Source organism: Hydra viridissima, unplaced genomic scaffold, assembly GCF_058129835.1.
Source record: "Hydra viridissima isolate aposymbiotic clone 2 unplaced genomic scaffold, HvirCarnegie_v1 scaffold_2, whole genome shotgun sequence".
Taxonomy (NCBI): Eukaryota; Metazoa; Cnidaria; class Hydrozoa; order Anthoathecata; family Hydridae; genus Hydra; species Hydra viridissima.
The window spans coordinates 4,669,057-4,691,761 of record NW_028324301.1 but is presented as its reverse complement, the minus strand read 5'-3'; the positions used below and the strand labels follow the sequence as shown (position 1 = coordinate 4,691,761).

Genomic DNA, 22,705 nt, shown 5'->3' with positions numbered 1-22,705 from the left:
AATTATGAAATTTACCTTAAAATGCTGCGTAACTTTCTCTGGATTACAAGCCTCTTGGTTCTTCAAGAACCAGTAAAATGTAAAGATCGAAAAGTTTTCACAGGTCTAAATTTCAGTATGCTTGTCACTTCACAAAACTTTGAATTATTTTGTTAACATAACAAAGTGTTAATCAATTTTCTACGAAAATGATTCTAGTGTTAAATCAGGGTCGAAGGTTAAATAAAAATTATTTGAATTATTTTAACAACTATGGATTGCTTTTTTGTGTAAACGTAACTTTTTTCTTTCAAAAAACTTTGTAATTATTGAGGTTTTATGGCTACAAGTGGATTCAGAGTAAAATGCACTTCCGATAATTGTCCGAGATCTTTTTACAAGTTTTTGTTAAAAAAAAACACTTAGTTGGAACTACAATTTCTTTCTCATTCCCGCCCCCCTCACCCCTATTTTTGTGATTGATTATAAAAGAGAATTTTATGCTGATTAAAAATCGTTCAAACACATAGGTCTCAAAGCCAATACAATGTGCTCAATCTGAATTTGAAAGTACAAAAGTATACAACAAATCACTCATGTTCGTCAACTTGAATAACAACTTTTTTTTAAAGTATTAACATCCTGGTTATTATTTTTTGTAATAAAGATTTCGATTAATAGAACGTTATGGGAATTCAATCGTGTTTGTATACTATCACGCTTACTTGTTTTATCTAGATTCTTACTTTGTTGTCTAGAGTATCTCTTAAAATCTTTAAAAAATTGGAAAAATTCTTTTATTGACTATATACCATAATGAGCTTTAAAACAACTAAAGTAGGCAACCCAGGGTGCATTATTGAAATAGATGAAATTGTTTTTTGCCGAAGAAAATATCAAGTTGGTAGAATAATCTCAAAGCAGTTTGGTATGAACCTGCAACTAAGCCTTTTTAATTTTTGTTCAAAATCCCAATGCTGCAACATTGATTCCCATCATACATCAATGGATACTTCCTGTTTCTATTGTCTAGAGTGAAATGTGGGCAGCATATGTTATTTTGCAAGCTCTTGCATAATTACGTGGCACCCGTTTACCACACAAAGTTTGTAGTCCGCAAACAGGCGCGACATCAAACCATGTGGAAGCTGTGTGGTGTCGAGCCAAATTAAAGTTCAAACCATGATGGAGCTAATTAATCGCAAAATGATAGTTTGTTTCATTTGATGTGGATGCAAAGATTTTATAAGCATCCGGTATTTTCACTTTTAGGACTCCTGTATTTAGCTTTCTGTGTGCATCGAACGTAACATAGGGGAAAACCTCTATGAATGGGACAGTTTTTGCAAAATGCTTTTTAAACGTAGATAAAATTGTTTAGTATATATATTTAAATATGTTTGATAACCACCGACTCTTGCTCAATGATATAGTAAAACAAAAAATTGGATTTGCATTTGGCTATTGGAAAAAAGAGAGTTTTATTGGAGCATGACATTTGTCCCATTCATTAAGTATGTCTCATTGAATGGGACAAACATAAAAGAATTAAAAATAAACGTATTTAATTCAATCATTTTTCAAATTAGTTTATTTATTGTAAATGTAGTTAAATATATAGATACATACATAAAGACCACACAAAAAATATTTTTAACTTTAAACATTTTTTAACTCTAATTAAATTTCAATCAAAGCAGAACTTTCTCATTTTAGAATATTATATTTAGTTATTTTTATTTAAGTAAAATATTGCAGTATAAAAGTGTGTAAATAATACCCATTACCCATGGGGATAAAAGTAAGGGACTGCAGCATCCCTCTGCTGAGCTGTAAGTATCCCTCTGCTGAGCTGCAGTATTTTGTCCCATTCAATATGCGCATCACTTTATCCAAAAATGATTAGTCACACCAAAAACACCATTAATTAAGCTTGAATGTTTTACTCACTGTAGTACTTGAGACTGTTATCTATTTAAGCATGGAATTTTATTTCCCGTAACTTCAAAAATCAGAAGAAAAAAAACGTTTTTAAAAATTACTTTTTTATTCGAAAACACAATAATATCCATTGTCATTACGGTCATAGAGCAATAGGATGGATGTGTCGGTCAGTTGAGTTCTTGTTTCTATCACTCTTTGTTGCAGGAGTTTGAATATCCTTACATCGATGCTTCTATAAGAATCTGAGTTTGTCCCATTCAATAATCGTCCCATTCCGTAACTTCAAAAATCAGAAGAAAAAAAACGTTTTTAAAAATTTATTTCATGCCTAGGATCGTGAAAATCAAAAACGACTATTCTCATAGCCACATATACTGATTAAATAATAATAATAATAACAATAATAATAATAATAATAATAATAATAATAATAATAATAATAATAATAATAATAATAATAATAATAATAATAATAATAATAATAATAATAATAATAATAATAATAATAATAATAATAATAATAATAATAATAATAATAATAATAATAATAATAATAATAATAACAATAATAATAATAATAATAGTAATAATAATAATAATAATAATAATAATAATAATAATAATAATAATAATAATAATAATAATAATAATAATAATAACAATAATAATAATAATAATAATAGTAATAATAATAATAATAATAATAATAATAATAACAATAATAATAATAATAATAATAATAATAATAATAATAATAACAATAATAATAATAATAATAATAGTAATAATAATAATAATAATAATAACAATAATAATAATAATAATAATAATAATAATAATAATAATAATAATAACAATAATAATAATAATAATAATAGTAATAATAATAATAATAATAATAGTAATAATAATAATAATAATAATAATAATAATAATAATAATAATAATAATAATAATAATAATAATAATAATAATAATAATAATAATAATAATAATAAAAATAATATTAAAAATAATAATAATAATAATAATAGCAATGATAATAATAAAAATAAATTGATCAAAAACATGTTTTTGAAAGGAACATTAAGGAATTCCATTTTTATTATTCAATGAATGTTTTTCTTTCAATAACTTTTTTATTTAACAGTAATAAAAATTTTTATTGAAAAATTAGTTGCAAAATTCTGTTATAAACTTAAAATTCACCAGAAGGAATCACATGTTTCACAAGAGGAATATATTTTATAGCTCTGGTTACACGCGAAAGAACTTTCGCGTCTCTAATAAACAAAAAAAACATTATTTATAGTAAAAACCATGCTGACAATCCTTTGCTTTTTTATCGTTAAGCTAATTTACTAAAGATGGTGAATACTAGTGATTCGTTGTATATTTTTGGATTTTTCAACATCAGATAAGAGCGCTTTACATTGATTTTAAGACCTATGTGTTGATTTGATTTTTTTTTTAGACATGTGCTTATGCATAAAGTTCTCTATAATAATCAATCAAAAATAACATGCTAAAATGGTTTCATAGTTACTTTTCAAATAGAAAGCAATTTCTTACCTATAATGATGGCCTTCAAAGTGACTATACTGAAATAACCTGCGGTGTTTCACAAGGCTCTATTCTTGGTCCTCTTATGTTTTTAATTTATATTAATGATTTTAGCAAAGCAGCTAATCTTCGGAGTATTATGTTTGCTGATGATACAAATTTGTTCTTATCAAACAAGTAATATTAATGAGCTGTTTTCTGATATGAACAAAGAACTTAAATGCGTATCTGAGTGGTTTAAATGTAACAAATTGACCTTAAACCTTGATAAAACGAAATACATTCTATTTCACCCTATTTCTAAAAAACGTTTTTTACCAACAACCATGCCAAAAATTCTTATTGATGAACTAGAAATAAAAAAGGAAACTTTTACTAGTTTTTTTGGCATTTATCTTGATGAGAATGTTACATGGAAACCACATATGGACTACATTTGTACAAAGGTTTCTAAAAATATAGGAGTCCTCTATAAGTCAAGAAATTATTTAAACAAAACCATTTTAATCCAACTCTATTACTCATTTATACATAGTTATATTAACTATGCAAATATTGCTTGGGGAAGTACAAGTAAAAGTAAGTTGCGTACTCTTTACCATCGTCAGAAACACGCATTACGCTTAGTTTGTTTTGAAAATCGATTTACGCATTCAAAGTTTTTATTCAAAAATATAAAAGCACTTAACATTTATGAAATGAATGTATATAAAATATTATGCTTTATGTTCAATGTAAAATCAATCCGTCCTTTCACGTTTTTAAAGATTTTATTACCTTAAAAACAAAAAATAAGTATACACTACGAAATGATAACTCACTCTTTGAACCCTTTTGTCGAACAAAATTCAATCAGTTCTGTATAGCTTATCGTGCACCCAATCTCTGGAACAAAATTGTTTTACCTAATTTTGATTTATCAATTACCTTCCCAGTCTTTAAAAAGAAATTAAAAAAATTCATTCTCTTTAATGACAATATGTTGAAATACTTTTAAAATTAAGAAATTTGTATAAACACGCTCTTTTGTTTTTTGTATTTTGTCATTTTTATTTGTCTATATCTATCAATGGCTTAAGTTATATTCTATTATTACTTTTTATGGTTCTTGCGACAAGATCATTAGATCTTCTATCAGATACCAAGTTTTTATTTAAATTAGTCTATATATCACGGATTTTATTGCATCACGAAAGCATATATCTCGGATTTTGATGTATTACGAGAACATATGTCATGGATTTTGTTGTATTACGAGAGCATATATCACGGACTTTATTATATTACGACTAATTAAATGTAAAACTGAAAAAAAAAAAAAAAAAAAAAATAGGGGCTATTTCGTCTTATATATATTTTTTTTTACAAAAAGTTTTTGAATTTTTCAAGTTTTTTTTATCTTTGTATTTGAAATATCAATATTGATTTGAACTTGAACTATGTCCAATGTAGTAAGAAAAATTCCTAATATACATAGACCTCTGGAGGAAACTAAGTAATAACGAAAACTCTGCTCAGTCTAATTGTGTCCTGTAGAGAGAATACCTTTTGAGTTATTACAGAGAAAGGAACTTTATCCAACAGTTGTAAAGTCAGTTGCTATCGTTTTCTTTAAGTTTTTAATCTTAGTAGCTTGTAAACAATTATGTGTGACTCCTCTTTTGACCACTGAAACAGTTTGAGCATAGTTTATCAAAAATAACTTGATGATTTTTAAAAATCTTGATCTGTTGAAAAAGTAAGCTTTGTAGAATTTCCTTTTGTTCGCCGATCTGACAAACTGAACAATCAAATAAATAAAATTATCTAGTCTGTGGCTTAATGATCACTTTGTTATAGCCATGTATCTTGAGAAGAGGCAAGTTTCTGTCTCCCTTACCATATTTTTGTAGTATTTCTCTGCAGGAGTTGCATATACCCAAATGAACTTTTTTATCCTTGAAATCAACGGAATTTCAAGAAAAAAGACCTGTTACACTTTCCTTGATTAAATCAGTAATTTGTCCTTTTGAAAAAAAAAAGAAAAAAGAAAGCATAGAGATTTCCGACAATCTTGATGAATTTTTCTTTTATATGGCATTTCAGTAGTTAGAATACTGATCTTTGAAAAATGTCTTCGAAACAAGCTTGTGTTGGTGAATATTTAATTGAAATATCTTTTGAGTTTTCAGGCTCTTGACTACTCATGTTTGATTACTTTGATGTTTTCACTTTTCCCAGAAAGTAAGAAACATTTTCGCTTTTTTAAACCGTAGAATAAAGATGGTCAAAGCAATAAACGGTATTAGGAGATTACTTCAATGCAAAAAAAGTAGGCATTACAAGCTTACAAATGTTTTGAAGTTTTTTTTTTTCAAGTTCCAAATCATTTTTTAAATTGTAAATATAAAAAAAAGTTGTTATTACAGTGTGTTTCCAAAAATTTGTCAATCGTTTTAAAAAAAAAACAACAGGTTTTCTTTGAGCGAAAATTTAATGAGGTTAATTGTGTTAAAACTTTAAAAATGCATAAAAAACACAAAAAGGTGAAAATCCTACTTTAACAGTTATGTCTTTGCACAGGGAAAAGAAACCCTGTTTCTGTTTCTGTTTTTTTTTTTTTTTTTTTTGCCTGAAAGCTATATGCTAAATCTTCTTCAAATTATATTTTTAAATCTCCATAGTCAATGATAAGAATAAAATAAAAACGTAAAACATCTATTGTCAACTTTCGAAGAAGCTTTTAGTGGCATACACCATTTTTTATTTCTCTGCACACTAGCCACAAGTGTTAAAGAGCTGATTTTTTGCCCGGTTATAGCCAACACCTTTACTTAAGTACCTTCTGACATTATTAAAATTTCATTCACCAAAAGTGAGATTTACAATGGGACTCCAAATGCGATCATTAGTAACGCAAAATGCCTTAAATCTTTAAATATGTTTTTCTATTTTAACTATAAAGATTAGATTTTAATTTTTACAGTCCTCAATGTTAAGGTTGGAACCAATTTCGGATAAGTGTGTGGTATGAACGTTTCTGAATAACTATGTTTCCAATATACGTAAGTTAAAAATATGCTAATTTATTATAAATACCCGGAATTTTCTGACTTTTATAAACGCAGTTAATCGGCTTGACATAATATCTGATTACCGAACTTTTAGAGATATTTACATTATTCGTTAGGCTGTCTGTATTACCCGGGAATTACCCTACGAAAGACTTTTTTAGTTTTAAACTTTATTAAGTTATTTACTTATATTTTTGCTGACTTTCTGGTCTTATCTAACTAGATAGCAGATTCATCAGTGTGCAACATTGCATAACAAAGAAGACAACTTAAGGTGGCTTTATATTTTTAAACAAAAAACAACAACAAAAAAATGTAACTTTTTTTTTTTTGGATTAGATAAAGATTAGAACTTTTAAAATCTATCAGATTACCAATTTCTAGAAGTATGGCTGTTACTGTCCAGAAAGAAGAGTGAATTCGATTTAAGTCTGCTGCAAAAATGTTTGAAAAAAACTAGAATAAGCTTCGTAAGGTGCAAGTGGAAAAAAGTCTGAAATCGATGAAACAGTTGTTGGTGGTATTATCTCCAGACCAGAAGATTTATCAGTATCAACAAGTAAGAAAAAATATTAGTGACTGCTATTTTATTTTCTCTTCGTTTGAAACAGGTGTTTATGTTTTTACAGATGGACATGTTAACATGTAACACAGAGTACCTCTATTCTTTTTTTCTTTTTTTTTATGTAGAAACTTTAAGTTTCGTTTTATTAAAATATAAGAAGCTATTTTGTGATTTTTTAGAGTAAATAAAGTTATCAAATAATGAGACATATAACAAGAAGTGTTTTTGTCAAATGTAAAATCCTACAGCAAAAAATCCTAGGCACGAAATATAATGTATGTTACGTTTAATGTACAGAGAAAACTAAATACAGGAGTCCCAAATATTAAACAAATTTTTTAAGGTGAAAAATCTAGGATGTTTTTGCAAGTTTCTAAAAATTTTTCTCAGTTTAAGCATTTTTAGGGTATCAAAACTGTGCGGAATACCCAGACTAAACTAGTTGCCCTTTTTGATTGAAATTTTGAACATCCACATCAATATTTAGTAAGAGATGTTTAGTAAGGGATGTAGGAAGCAGATTAAAAATTTTTTTTTAAAAAACCTGTTTTAAAGGTTTTACCCCCTGGAACATAAACTTTTCACAAAAAAATTCCTACATCCCGTTTATAACAAAATTATTTTGAAAATAATTTTATCCACTTTCAATCAATATTCTACACTACATTTTCAGCCTTTAATTTGTCAAGCGACCCTCTGATACGAAGAGATAGAATCAAGAGGTCGATGAGAAGAGATACAAACATATAATCTAGACGAAGATATCTGCCTTTAAATTAATTTTGTTTAGGAGCGAAAAGAAGAAGAAATAGAAGAAAAAATAGAAGAAGAAATAGAAGAAGAAAGAAAGAAAGGAAAAAAGAAAGAAAAAAAAAAAAAAAAAAAAAAAAAAAAATTCTGTTCTATCACTCTCAATTTGTTAATAGCACAAGTGCTTGCACAATATCACCCCCGGTTTCCCTTAATTTTTGTTCAGCTATGTATTGAGAAACTTCCATTTCGGTTGTTATTAGTTCAATGTCCTCTTTTCGAACTTTAACTTGAGCGAGTTCTTTTTCTCTGGCAGCTTTCTTTGTATTTTCTTCCGATCGACGGCCTTCTAACAAGGTTATAGCGTTACTGATATTTTGGTCATCGATTTCTTTGTCTTCTTCGTAATCTGTTATTTTTTCGAGATCTGCACATGCAGCCTTTTCATGTTTCTTTTTTTGTTCTTTTTGTTCTTCATCTTCAGAGGGTTCAATTTCCCCGTTAATAAGATCAGGTTCAGCAGCCACATTAGTCATGTTTGAAGATTTAAAATTATTATTTTAATATTTCTAAAATAAAATTTGTAATTTCTAAACAATATTTACCCACAAGTATGTGTATTGCAATATAAACAAAAATTACCACAACAACAAAAAAGGACCTTAAATCAAAGTGAACCTATTTTCATCTGCTTTTATCCATCTTCCTTTGTAAAAACCATAAGCGGTAAAAAAAAACAAAAAAAAAAGGAACGCTAAGGGTTTCTTAGATTTACAAAAGAAAGTTTTTCAGAAAAATTGTATTAAATAAGCAACAAAAAGCAAAAGAAAGGTAATAAATAACAAACGCAAATAGAGGAATTTAAATCTTTTTTTGGTAAAAAAATATATCATAAACATTCATACAGAATGAAATAATTTCGTAACTCAACAGTTTTTAACGTGCACGTTCTGAAATACGAAACTGTTCATAAAGAAAGTGATAACCTCTACTTCAAAACCAAAAGATTAGCATTTTATCTTTTTATGGAAGAGCTTCTTAGGCTGCGCCGAGGAAGAATCTCTGTAAGCTTCGCCTTCTTTTTTGAAACACGCTTCGGAGTCACTGACTGAACCTTAATTTCTTTATCAATTTCAAAGTTTAAAATACTATTTTTGCTGACATCTGCATTTTTGGATTTGCTACAAGATAGAAAACCAATATAAAACCTCAATTATTAATTAGTCTAACAAAGATGTCTAAAAAGATGAATAAAGTAGCAATAAGTGAAATTAGTAACTAAATTATTGATCCGTAAGAAGAAAAAAGTCAGTGATAAAAATCATTAACATTAGATACATACCGACTTTTTATTTTGTTTTGAGTTGTTTCAGGTGTTGATCCTGTTTCGATCATTGTTAACAAAGGGTCTTTAACTTGTTCATCTCGACCAAATGAAGATCTTGTGTATCTTCTAAAAGAAACCTCTTCATCATGTATATTTTTCGATGAAATGTTTATATTGTCTGGTGTTTGCATGATGGTTTTGATGGTAACAATTTCCTGTGATGATGTCTCAAGTTTCTGCTTGCTTCGGGTTAAAATTTTACTTGGTGTTGCATTTTTTGACCAGAGATTTATTCTTGAGCGACTGGTGTCCATTGATTGATTTAATTCGTTAAGGTCTTCACTTTCTTGGTTTGAATTCGTATCATCATTATCTTCTGCAGTTTTTCCAGCATCTTTGGATGTTTTCTTTCGCGCACGACTCGGTGAATTTTTAATGTTCTTTTTTTCATTCGTATTATTTGTTTTTTGGGCACTGTTTCCATTTTTTGAAGATTTTTTAGGTGTATTAGCAATTTCGTCAATTTTAGGTTCAGACAAACTTTGAGCGCGACTGTTATTTTGACTCATTTTTCGGAGTCGTTTTTCTTGGTTTGAAAGATTTCGAACTAACTGAATTTCAGAGTCTTGTTTAACTTGAGTTTCATCGACATGTGGATTGTCACTAATTAGAGTTATTTGAAGAGGTTGCATTAATGTTACATACTCAACCTTAGTATTATTCTCTTGTCCTACAAATTTGTTCACGGTATCAGAATCACAAATCAGCAACTTATGCTCGTCTTCTACATTAGAGGGTAAGTATTGCTCATTTTTAAGTCGTCTTCCTGTAGTTCTGCGTGTTCGCTTTACTTGTTCAGTAGAGTTTAATCGAGTTATTTCAACAGCACTCGTTTTTTGTTTGTCAGGTTCAATAGAATCATTTACAGTATGGCTGATGCCACTTATCGGAGACGAATTGAAAATTTGCTCATCTGAATAATTTAAGTTACGTTTAATTATAGAAGTCTCTGATTGAATCTTGGTTTGCACTGCCGACTTTCTGGCAGATCTTCTGAGAGGTGTGTTGATGATCTCTTTATCAACTTTTTGTTTACATTTTAAAGCACTTGGACTTTGCATGCAAGCATTCGAAGTCTCTTCACCTCCTTCCATCATAGATAACAAATTTTTTGCATCAAAACCAACTTTATCTCTCAAAATCTGGTATGCAGAGTCAATATAAAAATTTTCGTAGGCCGAATCACCAATTGCGACATCAACACTATTATCAGAATGAAATTGCTTTTGAACGTCTGCAACTAATAAATCCCCTGCATTTGTATTTAAATGCTCATTTCCAGTAGAACTTATCATTTTACACGATTCTTCGTTTTCTTTCTCATACGAAGCACTCAAAAAAACGTCATTCACTTCAACAAGATTTCCAGATGAAAAAACTATGGTTTGTTTTTCTTTAAAGTTCTCATCTAGTGCTTTTTCTACGCTATAACGGTTGATAGAAACATCGTTGTCATAAGTTAATTTTTTTAGTTCCGTCTTGTTTTCGTGGTAACTTTCGTCAACAGAAAAATTGTCATTTTTATTTAAACTTTTATACCCTAACTTGACGCTATGATTGTCCTCAATAATTTGATTAAAATCGGAACCCTCCAAGTTATCTTTTGTATTGCATATAGCGGAATTATGCGAAGAAAAAAACTCAATATTTTCTTCGACATTTTCTCTATCAACGATTTTAAGGGATTCTTCGCCTTTATCTGAGATTATTTCATGATCATTTTCTTCTGACTCTAATACTTGTGATTTTTCTTTAAAATCATAAATGTGGAAGCTTTCTTTATGAGAACTGCTGTATATGCTGATATCAGCTTCCATGGGTTCTCTTTCAGGAGTTTTTTTTAAGATAGAGTTTTCACAGACAAAACTTTCTTCGTGTATTTCAATGTCAGAAGATTCAGCAAAGTCATCCTGCATATTTGCTTGCTCCTCTGAAGATTCATAACAATCTAACTCATGATTATTTTGGTTTCCATCATCACTGCATTTGGATAATTTGTCAATTTCATCTTCAGAAAAGTCATCATCAATTGATGTAAGCTCTTCAACTTTAGAAGTCTCATCATCGCTTGAAGATAGTAAAATAGTGTTATCAGGACTTTGTTCTTTAGAAGATCTATTTGCTTCTGTAGGTAACTCTGTTGAATTTGCTGCTAATTCATTAAATGAATTTTCCTGCAACTCCACTAAAATACTAGCAGAGCTGTTTTTGTAATCACAAATCTCATTTTCATTTGTTTCTAAATTTAATAAAGCAGTAGGTGATTTTAATTCCTCAGTTTGATTACGTTGCTCTATTTTTAAACTGATACCACTTTTGTATTCTGCTTTTTTAGAGTTCAGAGATTCGAGTATTTCGTTAACAGACATAGAATAACTTGAATCTAAGCTTAGGAAACTTTCATTGATACTTTCATCTGATTTTTGTTCTAAATGAACATCTGTACCTACAACAAGAAAGCATTCCTAATATCTGTAGCTGTAATAAGAAAGAACTTATAACATCTAAAACTATGTACAAATTTAAATAAATCATAACTTTTTATTTACATACACTAACCTGTAAGCTCTTTTTCTATCTCTTTTTCGTCATTAAATTGTATTGTTGGAGAGTTAACTTGAATTTCAGAGCTCTTTACACTGCTGCAAAAAGAATCATCAAAAATATGTGATTTTTTAGTTTCTTCATTAGTTTCAAGAGGTGATGTGGTATTTGGAGAATTGAAACCAACAAATCGGATCTTTCTAGACGATGTTTGTTCAGGTAATTTAAATAAAGTCTTTTGTGATGCTTCAGAAACACTTTCTTTTGATTGCAAGACAGTTTTGCTTAATGGCTAATTATATTAAATGATATTCAACAAGTTTAATGTCAACATAACAACAAAAAATTAAGCAAATAAAACAAAGAAATCAAACGATCATAAACACCTTTCCTTAAGAACAACATAAAGCTAAAATAGGAAAAGACTGACATTACCTTAAGAATAGATTGAGGTGTTTTGTTGTGTGTTGCAACAGATTGGGAGAACTTTTTATACTGCCGAGCTGGTGGTGTTTTTAACAACAAGTAAGCATCAGAGCCAGAATACACATGTTTTCTTTATTATGAAAAACAATCCCACCATATACAAAATTACAAAATATTAATGGAAAAATTACAAAAAAAAAAAATGTAATAGTAAAATATCACGTTACCGAGCAGAAGCTGATGTATTTGAAGTTAATGTCTGGTCAAATTTGGGCATGGGCATATCTTTGGGTTTCTTGCTTGGAGAGATCACTTCACTATCAAAAAGAGTTGATTTTCTTCTTTTTTGATTTGAAAAAAGTGCTCCTGAAGAATTAGACTCCAATTTACTACCTTGCTGGTATTTTTTGTACAACAAAGAGAGTTCAGCTGAAGGATAGCTCATTCGACTTTTTTGTACAACAGTAGAAAGTGGAGCATAGTTCCCATCTGTGAGAAAATTTAAACAACAAAAACTTTTAACTGACGTATTGCAAACTGATATTGATTTAAATTGGTGACTACTTGAGCTTTTTTGTTATGCATCTTTGTATATGCGTAGCTTTTTATGCAATTGCTTTTTAAAATACTTTCAAAAATATTACCAAATATTTATATTTAAATGTTTACATATAAAAATGTCATTACTTAGTGTAAATTAATATAGTACTGTTGTTAATATCTTTATTAACTTGAATAAAAAACAACATTGCAATGTCTTTAAACTTATTCCAGTGTTGTTTCAGAAAAAATACCTGCTCCATTAAGAATGATATTTGTATGTCTTTTGATTGATGAGCCACTATAAATTTTTTTTTGCTGTGAAAGAGGTAACATTTTGACAAATCCTCCAACAAGAAGACATCGTGTATTTATTTGATCCTGGATAGTATGATCTAGCATTACCTACATAGTAAAATATTAGATTTAATGCTATATGAATAAAAATTTAGTATAAGAGTTGTTCTAAGGCAAAAGATGCAACATTAAAATCTAAAATATTAAGTTTTAATAAACTTATCAAAATTTGTGTTAAATAGTTTGCTGTTGCATACTTGCCAAGAGTTATATAAATATATAATCCTTTTTTTAAATCAAAAATTACTTACATTGTTGTTATTTTTAAATTGTTTTGAAAGTTTGATGGCTTTAGAATACATTCGCCTTTCTAGATAAAATATCATTAAGTAATTGCTGTTATCCTGATTAGATTCCAAATATGCTTGAAACAGCAACTAGATAAAAAATAAGCCAAAAGTTTAAATTATATGTAAGCTAGTTTCTTAAAAATCACAATCAGTCACAATCTTGAACAGACAAGAAAAGAAACAAAACTTTATAAAAATCTTAAAAAAATGTAATTCTTATAGAGATATTTAAGATTTACCTCTTCTTCAGGAGATAGGGATAAGCCAATTAATTTTCCTAACAAACCATTAGATTTGCAAAGCTCCAAAAAAATATTAAAAACCTGCTCTTTAACTGACTGTTTGCTGTAAAAGCTCTGAAACATGTATGCACTTGGTAACATTTTTAAATTCAAAAAGATTTTAATAATGAACTTGACATCATTCAATTCCAAAACAACAGATGGTTCCTTACAGGAACAAAAAGCTAAAAGGAGATTTATTTCTTGTTGGGTGTATAACAAACGTATAATATGTACATAGTAAACAGATGGTATACTCATGTTAAACTGTGCCAAACATTCCATTGCTTCCTGAATAATAGAACATGATTGCATTTATTCACTAGAATTATCAAATACAATTGCATAATTACTTGGTGCATAATTAGTTACAAAATATTACAAAGATTTAAAAAGATACTTGTAAGATAACTAGAATAGAACCTTACCCTATACAATTCATGATCTAGTAGCCAGAAAGATTGTACAAGTAAATATGAATTTTGGGAAAGTTTAAAACACTCTCTGATTTTTTCAGATGTATTGCTGACTTGAAGTTCTTTAGTACATTCACATAAATCTAAGATCCAATAATAGAACAGAAGTAGTGGTAATTCATCTTCAGAAAGATTTTGGAGGAAGAAAGAGCACATTATCTAAAATATAAAAATTTATAAACAATAACAGAAAAGATTAAGAAAAGATATATGAATTTAACATTAAAATGTTTATTAGGTATAAATTTGGCATACCTCCATTGAAAAAGGAGGGTATTTTGTTAACTTTGCTTCATCATCACAATGAACTTCTAGAGATGAATTTTCATATGTTTCCAAACGATTCAACATCAAGTCAATGAACAAACACACCTCAGAATTAATCCTAAAAATCAAAGCACAATATTTTCAGCAAAAAATCCTTGTGATTAAATGAGAAGATGATTTCTAATGCTTAAATGAGATGACGATTTCTAGGGATTAAATGAGAATACGATTTCTAGAGATTAAATGAAAAACAAAATACAGAAACTAGAAATGTAACTGATGTTCTTAAATACTAAATAAGGCTAAGAATACTGTGGCACAAGTGTGTGATAGGTGATGACAAAGACAAACTTTAAATTTTTAGAACACAAATAATTTAAAAAACAGCAAACAATTTTAAAATCTTAATTGTATTAATTATAGTATTTTTATATTTCAGTTCCTTTACTCTTGAGTTTTAAGCATCTTTTAGGGTACAAACTAAAACTTTATTTATAAAAAAAAAAAAAGAGTTAAACTTACTTCTTTGAAATCTCTGTACGACGAGCATCATAAAAATCTGTCAACACATCAATTGGGTAAGATAACTTATTTGGAGATTTTTTCTTTTTTTGGTCAAGCTCTGGGAGGACATGACTATCAATGAGCAGTAGTAAAACATCACAATACTAAAAATAAAACTAGATTTATATATAAATTTTTCTTTATAATTTCATAGATTTAAAAATTTTGATTTAGAACACAGAACAATAAAAAAATTTAATACCAGTGAAAGGTAACTGATAATTTTTATTCGAGTTTTGAGTTCTTTTTCTCCTTCTTCTAATGTCAAAGCTTTTGCTCTTTCAATTTCTTTAAAAATTCCCACAAGGTACTGAAGTTCTACTGAATTCTTTTTCATGGCACAAACATTTTCTTCTTCTAATTCTTCAGTCAAACTGCAGAAAAGTGGTGCATCTAACAATAATATACTATTTTAAAAACAAAATCATTTGAAACAACAATGCAAGCAACAATAATTTGAAGTAACAATGCAAGCAATAATCATTAGAAGCAACAATCTAAATAAAATAGTGCTAAAAATTTTTCACAATAAATGTTATATAAGAAATTAATATTGTCATGTTTAAAAAAATGAATTGACAAATGACAAAAAAGAAGTTTCAGTTTTAGGAAATTTTGATGGTTAAAAAGATGAGACCACCTTATGTTTTATAAAAATTTAACAGAAACTTCACATAGTGATGCAACCAACATTACAGCATAGATATCTTTAAATAATGAATTAAATTACACCAGTTATTAATTGGGCAGGTCTTTTGCATTAAGAACATCCTGAAAAAAAAATATCAGCGTGGAGTTCCTAAGCCAAAATATTTATAAATATTTATCTTTTTCCAGGCTTTCTTGATTTATGTGATAAAACTCTTTTTGTTTAATGGTCTCTTGGAAGGATGACTTTCAATCCAGTATAACCTCACACATTTTTCACAACTCGAACACCACAGTGGATTGGTATTTTTTTTGCATATGATCTGTGATCTGTGTTTTTCTTAGATTAACTCTTGAAAGTTTTGTAACAACCCTGGGTTCTTCTATCTTCTAATGATTCTAACTCTCCTGTCTTCTAATGTTTAATGCAATTAATAACACAAGGTTGACCTGTGCTTTTTTTTAAACAGGAGTATGTAACATCAGTTAAATCAGTTAATGATATTACAAACTCTTGTTTCAGAAAATACTACTATAAAAATTAACAAAGCAATTTAAATCAACAAGTAGCACTAGCAACATTGTACCATATCAAGCAGCTATTTTCAAAGTTAGAAAGCCAAAAATTTAAATAGAGGTAGTCACTTCTTTTTGACTGTTATGTATATGTAATAACAGCAACTCTGATTTTCTTTGAACTATAAAACTAAGTACTAAGCAGATCTTAACTCTGGTGCTACTAAAAATTACTCAATTGAATAGGAACTAAAACGGTTTGGAACATAGTTTATAAAAAATTGCTCAATTATTTTAAAATAATAACTTTAAATAATGTTTAGGAAAATTATAGTTAGATAAATAAAACTAAGTAAAAGTAACACCATACAACTTTATTAAACTTCATAATATTTTTCTTACGGAGTTCATCTAAATCTTTTTTATGCTGTACAACTTGGTTCCATGCCCAGTCATATATAAGTTTTATACTGTAGCCAGTGTGTGTAACACTTCCATAAGACCATTTCTTCACACAACTTGTAATAAAACTCATATCTCCATGTTCCAAACACAAGGTAAGTAGTGCTTCTGTATTACGCTAGACATAAAAGTTTATTTACAAACTGTGAAAAAAAAAAAAAAGTTAAAAAATCTTAAAAACCACTTGTTATTAAACTTCAAACAACACTGATGAAGAGAAAAATGTGATAGAGCTGAAAAATTTATTCAAAAAATTGAATGCTTACTGCATAACCTAATCATCATTAAAAAATTGTATGGAGATTTGAAATAAAGTTATTTTTTAATTACTACTTTGCTTTTGAACTACCACAGTTATGAATTATAGGTGAAAACAAAGCCATTTGATCTGTAGCATGCTTCAAATCTCAAAATTTATAGTGTTGATTGAAAGTCATGAGCAAATTAACAAAGCAGTTATTGTTACCTTATCATTGTCTGGTCTTCTAATATCAAAGTTACTCAATAAGCCACTGATCCAGCATGATTGAATTAACTCTTGTGATTCCAAAAAAGTATCTGTCCCCATTTGATGAATATCAGCCAATATCTATAGCAAATTTTAAACATATAATTATTAGATAAAACTAGATTTTAGAAAAAATAAATTTAACCTTTTTAATACCGGTGTCTCCAATAGAAGACAGCAGTTTGGTCGAATTTTTTCATCAATAAACTGGATTAAAGTAACCATGCTTGATATCATTTTAATGGCATAAGAAAGTAGTTTGCTGCATATTAAGTCTTTTACGTTATATGTGTGCAAATAAAAATTTATAGTGAATTGAAATTGCGGATATTTTTTTCAAAAAATTCAAAAACTTGATATTTTATCGTGAAGAATGGAGGGGAAAAACGATATTGATAATTTTTATGCTGATGATATGTTGACTTATGATTCTGAATAATGGTATTAATGACTGGGAACCTCTTGATTACATTGAATACTTTCTTGATTCGATATTGATAGATAAAATTGTGGATGAAATGAATTGGACATTGAGAGAATATGGCTGATTGGATAAATGTAATGGCGACTGATATCTGGGTTGTTCTAGAAATATATCATTTTCAATAAAATCTGCTCACTGGCGGTGAAAGGGTTAGGAATAGTTAATTACTTTATGTATATCATTTTATCATTTTTACTTTCAGTATTTTTACAATAAGCTGATTATTTTACATTATTAAAATACTAACAATTTATGCTTCAAACAAAAAGGTTTTTTTAAAAAAAAAAGTTTGCAAGAGTTTAACAAAAGTTTTAGTAACAGAAAGTGTTTTCAAGATAAACACTTGCCTGTTATAACCAAATGTTAATTTAAAAGATAAATTGGAGAACATTTTCAAGTATAAATGACAAACCTGCCTCTGTGTACCAAGCATTTCAGCAAAAATGCAGCCAGTTTCAGATACACAAACTGCTTTAAATGAAGATGATGAAGGCCAATAAAACTGTTCACTTTGTGGTCCAGCCACAGAACGAAAGTTATTCCAACTGCATCCATCAATAAAAATATCCACTAAACCAACAGGAAGAAACTTTTCTGCCACATCTGTCATGGAATAAAATATAAAAAATGGACAAAGTGGTTCCATACGTCCATACATTGCTTGCCTAAAATAAAATTGAGACAAGATAAAAATCAAATAAAAAGATAGAACCAGATAAATGAGAGGTGCATGTAGTATTTAACAATCATATTCAAACACACTGTTTGCAGCTTGCACAAGAAATCTTTTTTTTTTCTCATCTTGTATGACTTATACCTCTGTGTGGCAGAGGTATAAGTCATACAAGATGAGAAAAGGCCATCTGCTAACTGAAAAGATTAAAGAAAAGCAGCTAAAGAACTCTGTTAAACTGCTTAACAAGTTTAAGTACCCCTTGCAGTCATGTATGATCTGGTTCTTCTCTGATGAAAAGAATTTCTGCCAGAACCAAAAAAATAACAACCAGAACAACCATTAGATTGCTATGTACCGCAAGGATGTACCCAAAGTCATACAAACAGAGTTTCCAACCAATGTCATGGTCTTTGGAATCATCTCTTTTCAGCAGACCCAACTTATAAGCAAATATATTGTAAAGAGTTACATTTATATTCCTTGCAACTGTGATACTAGTTCATTTATTAACTGCTATGGCTGAACTTTTTACTACATTTTTAAAACAGATATTATCGAACAGCTCTTGTGCCTTGATTCTGTAGAAAGAGATTCTAAACTAATGTTTTTCATTGTACAAACAGTTCTTTGTATTGCTGCTGATGTTGCAAGTATAATAAATATTCTTTGGAACTTATAAATAGCTTAATAAATAAATTGTTTAGATGGGTAATTGTGCATATGATAAAATTGACAAAATGGCCTTACAATTTTAGTGAAAAAATCTTGAGTTTGGAAAACAAGATTTTATATACAAAGTGCTTATATATATTTAGACAAAACTATGCAACAGCTGGCAATCGATTTGTTATGAAGCCTGTTTGGGTTAATATTAAAAAGTAAGAAATCTGAGTGAAATTAGTGATATATCATACGTAAAAGAATTTATTTTTTATTTGTACTTCAGCGTAGACTTGGAAGTGTACAATTTACACATCAAGATCAATAAGTAAAAAAGGCCTTGATTCCAAGAATAAAAAAACATCAAATGTTTATTCTTTTTCTAAAGCATTTGACTTTTCTTCTATTGAGATCTTATTTTATCTAGTCTCAACTGAGGGTTATAAAAATACCAGATATTTTATAGTAGAATTAGAAGAAAAAAGTACTATGCAAGTAACCTCACAAATCATTCAGAAAACTTGTTGGATGCTGACAAAGAAGTGAACTCATAATGTATAATAAATATTATGAATGTAACATCTCTTAAATGAAATATTTTAATGAGAAAATTATTAAGTTGAGAGGTGTTTTTTTGTATTTGTTTTAAAACTAAGCTAAGATGTTCTGAGACTCTTGCAAAACTTCAGCATTGTCTAAAAAAGACCCTATCACAGCTGGAGAACTAAAATGCATTATGGTATTTGGTTTAAAAGTGCTTTGTACATCTTAAAGAAAGAAAGGACTCAGGCCTCAGAAAAAAAGATGATCATTTGAAATTGATATTGCTGCTCAGTTGACCATTAAAGGAAATAAAGATTTCATGAATAGAATTGGAATTTTGTACAGAGCTTCAAAGACCTTTCTGATATTAAAAAACTTTTTGATATCTTTTATATTAACTTTTATACTAATTTGATGTTAACTTTATACTAAATTTTTGATACTTTTGATGTTATATTTTTGATATTACCCCTTTCTGCATACTGTATCATATATGATACAGTTTATAAATTGTGTATCTCTGGATGAATGCGCTGAGATTTTTAATGGAAAATGGGATTATTTTAAGCCTACTATATTTAGGTGAGTGTGGCCACCGCACTTAGATTGTTTTTGTAACTTTCACTTTAAATTTTAATCCTTGTGTTATCAAAACGGTATCCGGCAGCAATTCAACTAATTCTTGTATGTACATTGCTTTGTTGAGCAAGATTCCTTTTAATCATAAACTAAAAAAAATTTCCAAAGTTTCTTATACATATTGTTAGCCCTCTTGTGTATTTGTTTACTTATTTTTATGAACTGTCATATCTCTTTTTCATAACTCTTTTTTTAACTGTATCAGAAATGATACATTATGCATCTAAGGAAAAAAATTTGTAATTTTTTATTTTTGTTTTATTTTTATTTCTTTTGTTATAAAACCATTGTATTGTTTCTTCTAATCTTTAGCAATCAATCCAACTTCTTTCTATGGGAGAAAGCCTTCTGGTATCCACAGGGTGGAGGCGCCTGTCTTGATCAAACTTGTTGATGACAACCCAGATCTCCACTCCTCAGATGGAGATTCCAGCGATGAGGAAGATATAACTGATTGTGAATTATTTTTGCCAATTTCTTCTTCCAGTAAGGATGTTGATAGCAGTGATGAAAATGATGACAGTAATAACACTCAGCCTCTTTCAATCTTGAGAAGAACAAATTGTGGCGCTGGTCAAAAACAATATGCAACAGTGGTGCCATCTACCAATAAGGCTAATATAAATTGAAAAAAGCATGCAAAGAACTCTCAACCATTGTGGAAAGCTGAAACCTTCAAAATAAACAAGAAGACCACAAATTTAAAGCTAACTATGAACAAAAAATGGATGAGTTATTGGATTGTCTTGGTTCAGAACTGTCATACTTTTATCGTTATTTTCCAAAAGAACTTTTTCAAGAGATTGCATATCAGACAACATTGTATTCCATGCAAACCAATCCTGAAAAACCAGTTGCTGTAAAAGAGGAAGACATAATTAGTTTTGTTGCATGCACTTTGTACATGTCCATTGTCAAACTCCCTAGCATAAGAGATTATTGGTCATCTTCCATTGGAATTTCTCATGTAGCTAATAAAATGCCCATCAACCGCTTTGAAAAATTGAAAAGCATTATTCATTTTGCTGATAACAGCGCTGCTGACAAAGACGATAAACTTTTCAAGATATGTCCTCTTATAAACAAAATAAATGAACAGCTGAACAGTATTCCAATTGAAGAAAGTTTGGTGGTTGATGAGCAGATTGTTCCATTCAAAGGGAGACATTCAATCAAACAATACAACCCTAAAAAACTGCACAAATGGGGATTTAATGTTTTGTTCTGATGACGTCAATCATAAATTGTTTGTTGACAATTGGTTCAACAGTATTGGTTTGAATGTTTATATGTTCAAGAGGGGAATTCAAATGGTGGGAACTGCACGTAGGAACCGTGTTGGAAATTGCCCAGTCTTGTCAGATAAGGAAATGAAGCAAAGGGGTCGCGGAACATTTACTAAACATGTTGCCAAGGTTGACGGAGTTGATGTATCAGTAGTTTCCTGGTTTGATAACAAAGTTGTAACCTTGCTGTTCAATTTTATTGGAAGTGAACCTTCAATTAAGGTTAAAAGATTTTCAAGAAAAGATGTGGCATATTAACATTTCCTGTCTGGAAATCGTCACAATCTACAACAAGCACATGGCCGGAGTTGACTTGCTAGATTCCCTACTTAGCTATTACAGGAACAAGATTTGGTCAAAAAAGTAGTATCATCGGATCTTTTCCACTTGCTTGATATGTCCATAATCAATGCCTAGATTCTGTGGCAGAAGCGTAATCTGTCAACTCCACTTGTCAGATTCAAATTGGCGGTAACAGATTTGTTGTCTATGTACAAGGTGTCACTTAAACAAAAAGCAGGTCGTCCATCACTTGCTGACATCAGGCCTCGTGTCGTCCAAAAATTGCCATTCCCCATGAAGCGATTCGGTTTGATCAAGTTGGTCATTGGCACATATTGAATGAAAAGCGGGCTTGTTGCAAATATGACAAGTGCTCTGCCTTGACATATTCATTTTGTGAAAAGTGTGAAACTGCGCTGTGTATTAACAAGGACCGCAACTGTTTTAAAGCTTTCCATCATTAAATTTTTTATTTATAATGATATCTTTATTGAGTGTATATAACTATCAAGCTCATATTCCAAGATAAACACTGTTTAACAACAAACATTAGTCTATAATTTCTTCATAAAGTTCCACTACTGCATGATGTATCATATGATACAAATAAATATTTTACAATTTATTTACCTTAAAATATTTTTTTTTTTAATGTTAGGCCATAGAATTTGCCCCACTTCTTGTACAGTGCTTTATATCTTCAGTAGTTAAAAAAAGCTTTTTTGGTAGAAAATCTTAGATTCACAGAAATCAAATTGAAAACTATAGAATTGCTTATATCAACCTTCATATCAATGTTTTCTAAGCTTGATAGAGTATATGTTCATAGCTCCTACACTTTATGAAATACAAATATCCAGTAAACTGAATCAGATTTTAGGCTAAAGAAGAATCTTAGTTAGATAAACTGCAATGTTAAAAAAATATTTGAAAGTAGTCATAAAGTCTCTTCCTGCCACTCAAACTATCAAGACAATCAACCTTCCAAAAGCAACTGTTACATGTAAGGATTCAC

The 22,705-nt window shown here is 29.1% G+C and overlaps 2 protein-coding genes and 1 long non-coding RNA gene across 5 annotated transcripts in view; 1 reads left to right on the top strand and 2 right to left on the bottom strand.

Moving 5' to 3' along the window:
* Positions 1–6,681: 6,681 nt before the first annotated feature.
* Positions 6,682–7,897, top strand: LOC149891639 (uncharacterized). Its single transcript, XR_016449792.1, has 2 exons — positions 6,682–6,813; positions 6,924–7,897. It is a non-coding gene; the product is annotated as an uncharacterized LOC149891639 (long non-coding RNA).
* Positions 7,898–7,999: 102 nt separating this feature from the next.
* Positions 8,000–8,464, bottom strand: LOC145193924 (huntingtin-interacting protein K-like). The gene has a single exon (XM_080071474.2). The coding sequence runs from the start codon at positions 8,388–8,390 to the stop codon at positions 8,016–8,018; it is 375 nt and encodes a 124-aa protein (XP_079927600.2). The 5' UTR covers positions 8,391–8,464; the 3' UTR covers positions 8,000–8,015.
* A 242-nt stretch (positions 8,465–8,706) lies between these two features.
* The window catches only part of LOC145193828 (uncharacterized), a 31,207-nt gene continuing 17,208 nt past the window's right edge, over positions 8,707–22,705 (bottom strand). For all 3 annotated transcript variants that reach the window (XM_090078621.1, XM_090078619.1, XM_090078620.1), the window contains exons 11-25: positions 18,017–18,269; positions 17,079–17,201; positions 16,553–16,730; positions 15,189–15,379; positions 14,945–15,090; positions 14,411–14,540; positions 14,108–14,314; positions 13,638–13,970; positions 13,360–13,485; positions 13,006–13,156; positions 12,439–12,700; positions 12,221–12,341; positions 11,801–12,077; positions 9,197–11,687; positions 8,707–9,035 (exon numbers count right to left, since the gene is read on the bottom strand). In XM_090078621.1, the coding sequence (XP_089934747.1) occupies positions 8,870–9,035; positions 9,197–11,687; positions 11,801–12,077; positions 12,221–12,341; positions 12,439–12,700; positions 13,006–13,156; positions 13,360–13,485; positions 13,638–13,970; positions 14,108–14,314; positions 14,411–14,540; positions 14,945–15,090; positions 15,189–15,379; positions 16,553–16,730; positions 17,079–17,201; positions 18,017–18,269 (5,155 nt within the window). In that variant the 3' untranslated portion in view covers positions 8,707–8,869. The remainder of the gene's footprint in view (positions 9,036–9,196; positions 11,688–11,800; positions 12,078–12,220; positions 12,342–12,438; positions 12,701–13,005; positions 13,157–13,359; positions 13,486–13,637; positions 13,971–14,107; positions 14,315–14,410; positions 14,541–14,944; positions 15,091–15,188; positions 15,380–16,552; positions 16,731–17,078; positions 17,202–18,016; positions 18,270–22,705) is intronic.